General features: G+C 43.2%; 1 protein-coding gene across 1 annotated transcript in view; it reads right to left on the reverse strand.

Annotated features, from left to right (window-relative positions):
• Positions 1–12,508, reverse strand: part of ATRNL1 (attractin like 1) — a gene marked incomplete at its 5' end in the record, with an annotated part of 662,506 nt that overhangs the window by 544,118 nt on the left and 105,880 nt on the right. Inside the window, one exon of the mRNA XM_004700917.2 lies at positions 9,372–9,526. Within this exon, the coding sequence (XP_004700974.2) occupies positions 9,372–9,526 (155 nt within the window). The remainder of the gene's footprint in view (positions 1–9,371; positions 9,527–12,508) is intronic.

Genomic DNA, 12,508 nt, shown 5'->3' on the forward strand with positions numbered 1-12,508 from the left:
TAAGGAAAAAGCTCTGAAACATCAGCATGAATTAAAACCGGAGCTTTTGAAAGATTTTTCCTAACTGTCTAAGCCAACATCTTTTGGAAGAAAGTGACTCTTCAGCGCACAGAAGAGTCTAAAGAAAAAAACACCTAGGTACCACTACTCCGTTTTGTAAAAAGCCAGTACTTTAACATGCTTACTGTGGAATTTTTGAAAGAAATGAAACTACAGATCTGAGAGGTCCTTGGGAACGCTCTCCCTGATAGCAGTTTCTTCACTGTTGTCTCCTACAGAAGCAACTATGATCCCATATTTACTTACGCATGATACTTTATATAGTGCTATTTGTAGGTTGTAAATGTTTTACATGGCCTTTTTCTCTTTCATTATGTATCCATGTGACACTATGTACTTACTTTCACCATGATACAGTATTCCAACATAATTGATCTATCAAACTGCTAATGATCGGTTCCTGATTTTCCTTTGCTTTGCTCTTACAAGCCAGGCTTGGAGGACCATGGCTGCACTTGTGTTCTTGTGCTCAGATTTGAGAGAGGTTTGTAAAAAGGAAATTGCCAGGGTTAAGTAGGAGCACAACTTCAATTTACCATCGTTAGTCAAGTTTCTCCCCGAAGTAGTTGAATCCATTCACACTCACACTGGCAGTGCGTGAGGATCCCAGCGCTGTGCACGCTCTCCACCACAGAGCTCTCCCAGACTCCTTCGCTTTGACTCCGCTGATGACGTGCTTTATTTTGCATCTCCCCAATTACTGGTAAGAGGAGCCATCTTTTCAGGAATAGACACCATTTGTTTTTACTCTTCTATAAATTTAGTGTTCAAGTCTTTGCCCATTTTTTTATTTCTTTTTCTTAATCATTTGAATGTTTTAAATTAAATATTATAGCTATCAGTATTTTATTGGTTATACGCATTACCATCTCTTCTCCCATGTTATGTCTTGTCTCTCTTGGTTTATGATACAGAAGGCTTATGTTTTAATTTGTTTAAGTATATTACTTTCCTTATGATTTGTGCTTTTACTACCTGACCCAGGACTTACAAGAGAGCCTCTTTGGTTTTCTTGTAAAGGTTGTACACACTTACTATCTTCAGTCCATTTAAAACTGTAGGGATCTACTTTAATTATTTCCCATATGAATAACTACTTTTCCTCACAACCATACTTGAACTTTTATTCTTTTTTGATATAAACAGTAGTATCATAAAAGTAAAAATAATGTAATAATAAGCACACAATCCCAATAGAACAGAAATATTAAAGTATAGTAATAAAAACTTAATTACACATGAGATCAATTAATTCAGATAAGCAATAATAGAATCCAATTATACTTCTAGAAGTTTTTTGCCTTTTAATGTATGTAGTGGAAGGAGAAAGCTTTATTATTATCTTCAAGGCATTTCCTTCAATTATACTAAAAGATTTAAAGTTTTACAGACAATATTTGTGATGGCCAATGGTAATGTTTAATAATACTCTGCTTTGCTTTCTTCAGGCACAAGGTGAAACTATACTTCCACATCGTCTAAAATTAGGGTGTGGCCATGTGATTTGCTTCACCAATGAAATATAGCCAACTGAAGGAACACTTTATTTCTGGATGATATCATTTAATTGCTAATGTAAGATAGTGCAATCCTCGATTACTCCGTCTAAAGGTGATCATAGACTTGTATGTTCGCTGTCACGCTCAGTCCCTAAGAGGCGACAATGGGCAAGTCCGCAGTGCCGGACTACAATGGATGTGTATCCTAACTGATAAATAAATTTTTATTGAAACTAGTACTGTAAATTTTGAGGACTTATGATGAACATGAAATGTGCTCTGAGATCATCATCATTCCAGGAAAGATCTGCTCTCTTGAGTTACTGGAAATACTGTCAGAAAACAGCTGTGAGCTGCAAGCTGCTCCAGGCACTGCCCCCAGTGGAGGCAGGTTCACTCAAGGTCACACACTCTCAAGGACAAACCAAATGCAAAAAAAAAATGGGTCAATGCGGGATACTGTTAAGCCTAGCGATGCCAGCTCCCCACGTGACCGCTTTGAGAGACTCGCCATGTCTAAGGCACTAAATTACCAAGTAAATAAATATTTCTGGAAGCTAACCTTAGCCAGTATCTAGCATACACTGCGGCCCAATGGGCACATACATTAAGTGGAAATGATGGAAGAGATGGAGGCTAGTCAGAATCCCAACAGTATGAATTCTAAAGCTGATCTGCCTACCGCTGCCCCCAAATGTGAGATCTGACAGTAAGAGATCGAGGATGCTGCCACAAAGGACCAGCTGGATATATGGGGCCATCAACCCTGGAAAGCCTAACAGCTCATTATGATAAGAATAAATAAATATCCTGAGTACCGGTTTTTCTTTTCCTATCCATAGCATTTTTTACTCAGCACCACTATCTGAGGACTTACAGGACGTTTGAGAGGTCAGTGAGGAATCCCGCATAATCAGAAAGGCTATTTTACAGCAAAAGAGATCCCATGACGAGAAGATCTCCTGGATCAAGAACCACAAGACCTAATCAAGCTCCAGGCAGGTACAGCGAAGTCCCAGAACGCAAGCCGCACCTTAAATAACAGACCTCCCAATGGTGCTGTGCCCTCAACAGAAAGAATGCATCTGTCTAGGGGCCAAAAGGTAAAAGTCACCCCTAGTTACAAGTCCTGGTCCCCAAAGGAGAAATATTTCTGGCAGAACGACCTTGCTCTTTCACCCTAGTGAAAGACCGCTCTGAAGGGCCATTTCCAGCCCACGGTTCCCCCACAGGGTTGGCTGAGGCTGTTAAAGTTGCTTCAGAGTTTCACGTCTTCTTCTGCCCACCCACGCCTCGGGCCCTTCGCTCACAAAGACGGCGATCCAGCGCAAAACGCTGTCTCAGGGCTTGCTTTCCAGGGAACCCACCTGTGGCAGCATTCGTTACAACAATGTAATCGAACCTACCCCGACGGACACAGCACAGTAAACATGAACCTTCCTACAGTCTCTGAAAAGAGCAGGGAAAATGCGCTTCACTCACAACGTGTTAGAAAGAACGTAACTGAACCTGAAAATTCCTGAAAGCAACCTTTGCAGCTACAAATAGTGCAATTCATGCTCGCTGATAGTCTTTGCCCACCTGCAAGGTCTTTTCTATGGACTGGGAAGAGAAAACAGATAGGAGCTGATGTCAGAAATAGACTTCCTACTTATCTCTCCAGCTTTTGCAATAGCTACTCAACAGAAGGTGGAGCTAGATAAATTCTGCTACTGACTTCTCACATTCTTGCTCAGGGTTCTCTGCAAAACACAGATTGGCTTTCCTGTAAGATGCAGAAGGGATCAAATGCCTTACAGCTAAATACTAAATTAATATCGTTTGTTTACATGTAGTTTTCTCATCCTTACATTGTAAAGTTTCTCATGGCTATCAGTATATCTAACTGGAATGAATCCTATTTCTTTCCAACAAGAAACTGTATTTCGAGAGAACTCGAGCCATTTTTCACTTGATCAATAGTCCAGGGCTCGACAAACAAAAGCAAGTTCCAGGTGGTTGTGGATGCTACGGGAATTTACAGAAGTACCATTCCACACCTAGAGAAAAGTCACACAAGCATAAAGATTAAATGAGAGGGAAACACACACACACACACACACACACACACCCTGGGACGCAGATAAAACCTAAACTGTGAAGTACTGAAAATTCATTTACTAACTGCACAGATACATAGGATCAGAGCGTTAGAGTTACTATAGCCTCAATTCCAAATGTCAGCAGTCAGAATTGTGTGGTCACAATTATTTACCTCTGAAGTGTCTTACAAGTATATTAGAACTGAAGCTGAAATCTAGAAACTGCTTATATTCCTATAGGCAAAAAAGAGCACGTTCTTTCTAACACTTTGTGACACTTTACTATATGCATAAAATGCATATATTGGCTAATTTTCCTTCACAGACACCAATTTTTCCTTGAAATTATTCACCTGTAATATTTTAAGGACCCAATGAAAAGATTCTTTTTAATATTCCACTTGAAAGGCAAATTCACAGGTCAGCCTTAATTGAATGGTTGAAAGAGAAAAAGCCCACAAAGTATGTGTATGTTAAACCAAAAACAGATTTTTAAAAATACATTAAATTTTTAAAAAAAAACATATTTTAACCATTTGCATGCTTTTGTAATAAGATTCCAACTTTGGAGCTACTACCAACAATCTCATCTGCCCCTAATTAGTGATGTTTCTCTGGGGTTTCCTCCCTTGGTCAACTAGCTTTCTTTGAAGGCTCAAGATGATTCCCAAAATTATACTTTCATTCATGATGATCGCTTCAGGGAAAAAGATGCGTGCATTCTATTGGCCAACTCTGTCTAAACATTTTGTTTTGCTTAGTATTGCTCACAGACACGAGAACATGTGTATTTTTATTTTGAAACGTACTTTTTTTCCCCCCCACTTAACACTACAGCTTATCCCAGTACCTACTGGAAACTTCCAGCTTTGTGATGCGTCCAGCCCACCCCCTGCCATCAAGTCCATGTCAACCCACAGTGACCCTATAGGACAGGGTCGAACCGCTTCATAGGCTCTCCTGGAGAGTAAAGCTTTAGCAGAGCACCTGGTAGGTCTCAACTGATAACTCTGCAGTTAGTGGCCCAGTGCCTATTCCCCAGTGCCAGCAGCGTTCCTTAACTCGTCCACCCATAGTCTGTAAAGAGGTGTTTTTCTTCCTCTGATTTCATTTACAAGTTTCCTCTTCTTCATTGAATTGTGTCTGCTCTGTCCTCAATCACTATGCAATCCACTGCTAACTACTACGACATTAAAGACCGTTGTCTAGAAGCACTGACAGTCTGTAAGAAAACAAATGTGATCAGTGAAGGAAATGTCACTGATAGCTCCACACTGTGCTTTGTGGGAGATGTAGCTGATTGGGAGTCCTGCGCCGGTACCCTGGCTCTCGTCTCTGCTTTCCAGAAATGCCTGCACAGTAGCATGCGCAGCCCGTGGACATGCCAGGCTGAAAGTCAGCAAATTAATATCTGCAGAATCGAGTTATAATCGATATAGACATAGCGGTAGACAGATGCTACAGCTGTTTCTCTCTGCGCTTGGGGCAGAGAAATGTCCTATGCCGGGCCTAGGTTCTTTGAAGAGGTTGACTTCCATTCATCCCCAGGGGTCGCTAGCTTGATACTGCACTTTCGCTCTGATTCCTTCACCTGTCATTTCCATTCCCCACCACCAGCCTTTCCTGGGATTGCCTCGCATGTCAACTATCGGTACTCTCATGACTGTGCAGTGCTTCAAAAAAAAAAAAAAAACCACCCAACACACGACGTTTATCAGTCACACTGTGGTGAACGTGTGACAGGAAATAAAAAAAAAAAAAAGCCGAAGCTCCATAGCGTCTCTTAGAAAATAAATCACCATTCGATGAGCTCCTTGAAAGGCTAGGTTCCACGCCTACTACTAATGTCTGAATTAAGTTCCAAACAGCAAAATGCACACATTCTAGTCACATCATCCATAGTCGAGTTTACAAACCCAACAACTTCCAGCATACTATAATAAAACCAAACACACGCACAAAAGGACTGCCTGAATAGCTTGAAGTGGCATCACTCGGTCTCCTGTGGAGCGGACCAAAGACAAGGACAAGATTCTCACCATAGGGATGCGAGTGGAAGGGATGAATGCGGCATCTGCCGCACTTACTGAGAAGAAAACTGCTAACGCTAGACTTAAAAGCTTTCTCCTTTCTACACGTTAGAACAGACGCGTCTGTTGCCCATGAACCTCTGAGTGCACAGGCCAGCCCCGTGTCCGAAGCACTAGCAGAGAAAACAAGAGAAATGCGTGCAGATGCGCAAGCTGGACTGGCAATGTGGTCCCATCCCCCCCACCCCCTTACCTGGAAACCGTTACAGGGAAGAGCAGACAATTCCACATTCCTAAACTATTACCTTCACTGTTAGCACCAAAACCCCAAGACCCATTGACTCAAAGTGACCTTACAGGACAGAGTAGAACTGCCCCTTTGGGTTTGTGAGGCTGTTAATGTTTATGAAAGCAGACAGTCTGAGCTTGGAGTGGAGTCAAACCCCTGAGCTTGCGGTTAGCGGCCAGCAAGGAACCCACTACCCCACCATGGCTCACAAGAGAAAAATGGACGCAACACAGAAACATGCGTTTCAAAAAGGAGGAAGCACCTGACTGAGAGTCACGTAAAGACTGGCTTAACCTTCCTGTTGCTCAGAAAACGCACGCGAAGGCCACAAGGAGAGGGCATTTTATGCGCACTGGACTGGTTTGAAGTCAAGAACTCTGCAAACAGCCAGCGAGGGCGATGATGTGAAAGAATGGGATAGATGTACATTGTACTGCAAACACGGATTGGAAGAGGAGAGAAAACAGGAGGAGGGGAGGACATGAGCCACAGGGTTAGAGTTCTGTTCCCAATGCTGTTCTTATGTGGGGAGTTCCGTTCATTATACATTATGATCAACTCACCCCCATCAAGTCCAGTCCACCGCTACACTCCTTATACATGACCTACTATATTATGCTATATTATATTATGGTGGATAGGAGTGTTCACTGTATTATTAACCATCATGGTTTAATAAATAATATGATGTATAAATAAGGCAACGGTTAGCCTGTCCTACAGGATCACTGTGAGTTAGAAGCCCCTTGACAGCAATGCATGGGCATGCGGATCAAAGGCGCTCTGGTGGTGCAGCGGTTTAAGTGCTCAACTGGCTCTCTGAACCCAGCAGCCACACTCCCCAGGAGATAGCTGTGACGACCGACTTCCATACAGATTTACAGAACCCTATGGGGCGGTTCTGGAAGCTTGGTGGCAAAGTGGTGTATGCACAGGTCAGCAGTTTGCAAACCACCAGTCACTCTGAGGGAGAAAGACGGGGCTTTTTAGTCCTGTACGCATTGTAGTCTTGGAAACCCACAGGGGCAGTTCTACCCTGTCTTCTGGGTTCGCTATGAGGCAGCATCAACTCCGTGGTAGTGAGTTTGGTTTGGTAATGGGGCAGTCCTAAATCTGTCCTATTGAGAAGCTATGGGTCAGAACGGATTCGATAGCAACAAGTTTGCTTGGTTTAATTCTGATCAAAGGAGTCTGGCATGTTGCAAACTGTTCACCCACCCTTGTTGGAGGTGTGCGTCCACCAGAAGCCCCATTAAAGAAGAGCCTAGTGAGCTCCTCCCACAAACGTGGCTGTTGTTGTTGTTGTTATGTGTGCCACAAAGATGGCTGTTGTTGTTGTTATTGTGTGCTACGGAATCAGTTCTGACTCACGAAGAGCCGGGGACGACAGAGGAGGCTGTAATCTTTAGGGGACAAGATCACCAAGTCACTTACTGCGGGTGGATTTGAACCGCCAACCTTTCCCTTGGCAACTAAGTGCTTAGCCTCGGTCCCAGCAGGGCTCCTTCCCATGAAGATTTCAGTCAACGGAGCTAATAGTTGCCTGGGGATGTGGCAGGGGAGGTGGCGGGGACAGGGGAGTTCATCACGATGAGTACAAGAATGCACAAAATGTTCTCAAAGTGATTGTTCAACTCTTCTTGGTGTGACTGAACTATTGGATTGGATGATATGTGAATTATATGACAATAAAACTGGGGGGGAGGGGGGCAGAATTGAGCCAAGAAAACCTGATGGAGCAGATCTGACCTTATGGTAACCCTTCTGCCTACTACAGAGTAGACCTCCTGTCTACTCGGAAAGACCCGGGCTGCCATGAGTCGACAACAACTTGCCAGCAACTGGTTTGGCTGTTGTGTTTTGTTTTATTTGTTTTGTTTGGGGAGTGAGGGGCTCCTACATATACACATACCTATCACTCTAAGTTGTTCAAAAACATACCTATGTTTTGTAAACTAGTTAAGGGATCCTAAAGGGGGCCCTTGTGGGATACTGGTTACGCACGGAGCTGCAAGGTCAGCACTTTGAAAACTAACCGGCTCGAGGGAGGTAACTGGGGCTTCCTTCCTCCTTCATAGAGTTACAATCTCGGAAACGCACAGGGGCGGCTCTACCCTTTCCTACAGGGTCTCTGTCAGTCAGAATGGGCTCAATCATGGCAATGCGTTTGGTTTTCCTTGGGTTTTGTTTTTTCCCAAGTACAACACCATTGTATCATTAAATTATAACCGTGCGTGTTATTACGGATAATGAATTCATCTAGTATTCCTTCCTCGAATATGAAATTACTTTTCATAGTTTTGTTTACAAATTTTGTCTTTAATCAACCACCAAGAAATTAACGCCATCAGTAAAGCTGTCGTGTTGGGGCAATTTTAAGAATTCTATTATGAGTTCCATCTGATTTGAAGTTTCTGCAGCTCTGTTTTGCTGCACGATATATTTCTGACAGAAAGGCTACCTCCTACCTTATTCTGAACTAATCTAACTCGGGAAATTACATTTTCATGTTTCCATTATCTTTTTGAAGAAAAAATAACATCGATCTAGCTCTGAGTGGTCTTTCACCCTTGTTTCTCTGAAACTTCACTAACCTTTCTACCTCAGGAATGACTGCCATTTGTAATTACAAGAATCGTAATTATATGTCAGGCCTATTGAAAACTCTGGAATAATTACTCATTGGATTATACTGAAATATCATTGCAAGGCTCACTTCAGTGTTAAAAAACATACTTCCAGCCGTGGAAACGCCTGACTCGTAAATTTTGGAATCCTCGGGCAAACTACTTCGTGACACTTAAGTTACGCCAAGAACAAACCACTCAAACTTCAGGATTCCTTTCGCTCTCAGTGATTCTAGAACACTCACCTGTATGACAGTATCTACTGTCTGCACCCCAAAACTGTGGACGTGAAAACAGACCGAATAACATGAGAAGAATGCAATGCGCCTTCTTTGTCCACTGAGCCTCTGATGCTGTGTGCCACCGAGTTGATCGTGGTTCCTCGTGGCTCCGTGGGACAAGCCAGAACTGTTCCCCCCGTGGGTTATCGACAGGGCCATCTCCATGGGGAGCAGACAGCCAAGAGTTCCCATCCCGAGCTGCTAGGCTTGAAGAGCCAAGCTTCTGGTAGGCAGCCAAGTGCTTAACCATTGAGGCACTGGGCTCCTTTCTAAAAGGACATTCGAAATCTAGACTTTTCTGGCCTGGCCTCTGCCCTGACTCACCTGAATACCTCTGTTCTCTTTGGCCTGTGTGTGGTTGCAATTAGAGAAAAGTCCATTCACAACCTTTCAGCGACTTCACCTCTAAAATGAACTGAGCACAAGTCAATTAAGGTATTTACAAATCTCTGCATGGCAATGGTCTGCTAGTTCCTATTTTGTACAATCCTAACGGATACATACCTATGTCATATGCCAGGAAATCGGCAGAAAAACATTTTGCTCCGTTACTCAACGAAGTGTCATTATGCGTGTTTCCTCCAAAAATAAGCATAGCTCCATTGATCAGAACAGCTGAATGAAGGTATCTGGCAAACCCACTTTCTTTCAAAACAGTCCTACAGGGTAAAATTTAAAAATGTATTACAAAGGATAAGACGACCTGCCTGGTTAGATATATTATAGCAACAGTCTAATTTCTATGTAGAATTTTCCCTGGAGGTGTGAAAGCGACATGCCTTTTTATTTTTCCAACAACAACTTGTAAATGATCTTCACAGGACAATATTTTATTTTAATTTTGAAAGTCGTGGTACCTTAAAAAGGTTTCGTGGAAACACAACCTGAAGCAGAACTGCTCATCCTCATAATAACTGATACTTTGAATTTCTTCATTGTTCATGGAGACATGAGGGAAATACGTATTCTTAAAATCAGAGAACGTACACATCGCAACAGAAATCAAGAGTTAAATGTAATAAAATGTATCCCAAATTGTAATCAGGTAAAACTCTAGGACTCATATTAAACCTCGATATATATTTTTTAATGTTTTATTGATGTTCAGGCGGGCCCCTGGTCATGAACATCAGACCTAAGGATAAGTCCTCCTTGCCCTGTAGTGTTATGCAAATTTGCCCTCCTTTTGGAGCCACTAAGCCAGCCTCTACTGGCACCAATTCCTCATCACAACCTCCTCCGCTGGCTGCCTAGGCAGCTTATAAATCATTGAAATGGCTTCGAGCCTTTTATTGCGCGAAAGTGAGGCTCGGGAATAGCCCTAGGTAGGCCCCTGGTGAGACTTACCTACCAACTCTTAGAGCCACAGTTAGGACAGAGCATGCATCAATTTGGGGGCTGCCTGTATAACAGTCATGAGTTAGTAGGCATATCAAAAGCTCAAAACCTCAGTCAAATTGTATTAAATAGAAAACTAACGAGCCACCCTCCAGGTTTTAAAGAATGGAAAGAGACATTCCTGATGTTCTGATTCTAATAGCATATATTTTGCACTTTGTTATTGCTCTTTTTTGTTGTTGTTGCTATTTTGTTTTTTAAAGAAAATTGTTGTTTGTAGTCATGTGTAAGCTTTCTTTTGCTCAACCTTGCGACAGATATCCACACAACCATGTGACAGGGATGCAGTTGAAAATCACATACATTTTAGAGAGGCATTAAAATGAATACAAATGCTCTATATTTTTAATTAAAGTATTACTCTGAGATAAAATAATAGACACGTATGTTCAGAGTCACATCTGACCTTTTAAGAGGGAATGTGATGAAGGTGGCAGGCATTATGAAGTAATCCCTTATAACTGCTCTACACAAATCTCTGCTACAAACGATCAGCATGGAGACTTATCTAAAACGCGTATCTCTAGTAGAATTATAATAAGCATAGCATTCCTCAAACCTTGGAGTACAACAGTCATTGTTTTAAAGACTATGAGGCTGACTTCATATTACATTATGAGAAATTCCATAGACCCTCCCTCCACAGGAAAAAAAAACTATCATTGGTTAAAAATAATATATGTTTTAGGAAAAACTCACTTAAGATCTCAGGTACCTGTACTAAAGGCAACAGCAAATGAAGAAACATTTATTCAAGAACGTCTCCGAAATCTCGCTAATAGCAGCGAGGTTCCCTAGCATTGGACCCCATGAGCTTCTCCTCTTCTCCTCGTTCTTCCCCAAAGGAGTGGCAGCAAGAACACGGAGCTCCTTGTCCACCCAGCATCCCGCCCAGGGCAGCAATATCGCATCGAGAAGGTCAGGGGGCCAGAATTGCCAGGACCCCAGCAACGAGGTCACAGAAGTTCTGTTTCAGAAAAGAGGCTGGCAGGGCTGACAGATCATCCTCCATTCAGCATCCAGTCCTAAGTGGACGCTCAGCACAAGTGAAGCAAATGGGATCCACTGGGGCCCTGGCCGCTCTTGCTCAAGCTGACTTGTGGGGCAAAGGAAGAGCCCCGTGGAGAAGACTACAACTACTGTTCCCGTGCAGCCCCCTGGAGGTACAGCAAGTATCACTCCACGAGGATGGAGGCCCCAAACCCACCTCGCCTTACAAAGCATGGGAGAAGAGGCGGTCCCAAAGCTCTTCCAAGGGAACCGACATTATTTGAAACAAGGTTTGGGGAAAACCAAACCTAAGGGGGTATTCAAAATCGATGGAGGTTTTCATATTAACTATAAAAAGACAACACAAAACTCTGAGAGCAATTGCTGAACCACAAACCAGCTAAATATAGCCAAGAGCTCTCAGTTCTAAAGGGGTCAGTCGTGGCCCACACGATTCACAGCAATCAAATGTTTCAGGTGGCAGGTTTTGCCCCCAGTAGGAAACAGGTCTACTCAAAAATGACAGCAAGCATGTCACTCTGAATATGGATTAGCCACTATCTTTTAGAGGGACACCACTGTGTGTTTCCTTCACAAGTCAAAATCCCCCACGCAAGACGAGATCTGGTGGTTATGCAAGACGTATGTAACACGACCCTAGTTTCTCTCTGCCAGGATGGAAGCGTTCTGAGCCTTTGAACTGTTCTGAAACTCTGAATGATTCCTAGGGAAGACAAAGAAAATTGAAACTCAAGAAGAGACAACGGCCAGAACAAAGTTGACGATTAACCTCAAAGAGTGCTTTTGAAAGCATATGCAAATTGAGTTTATAGCGACTGTGGGGCAATTAATGGCCCTGTGGGCAGTCAGTCAGCCTGCTCTAAGTGGAGGCTAATGGGAGCACTGGTGATGCGTGTGGAGCTCCATGTTGGGCTGTGAGTTAGTTAATTGTGCCAGCCTGGCCGATAATCACATGTGGGGCTAATTGAAAGGCGGAGGGATAAATGGGTGATGAAGCCTCGCCTTTCTAGTTCTTGGGTCTCTTGTTTTGTGATGGTTGCACCGGGTGCAGCTGCCTTAGCAGTTCCCTGCTTCAGCTTGCAAGATTGACTTCGTTGATCGTGGTTCCTCGTGGCTCCGTGGGACAAGCCAGAACGGTCCCCCCGTGGGTTATCGACAGGGCCATCTCCATGGGGAGCAGACAGCCAAGAGTTCCCATCCCGAGCTGCTAGGCTTGAAGAGCCAAGCTTCTG

This window comes from Echinops telfairi, unplaced genomic scaffold (genome assembly GCF_000313985.2).
Source record: "Echinops telfairi isolate 266 unplaced genomic scaffold, ASM31398v2 ScPeMD7_70;HRSCAF=299, whole genome shotgun sequence".
NCBI lineage: Eukaryota > Metazoa > Chordata > Mammalia > Afrosoricida > Tenrecidae > Echinops > Echinops telfairi.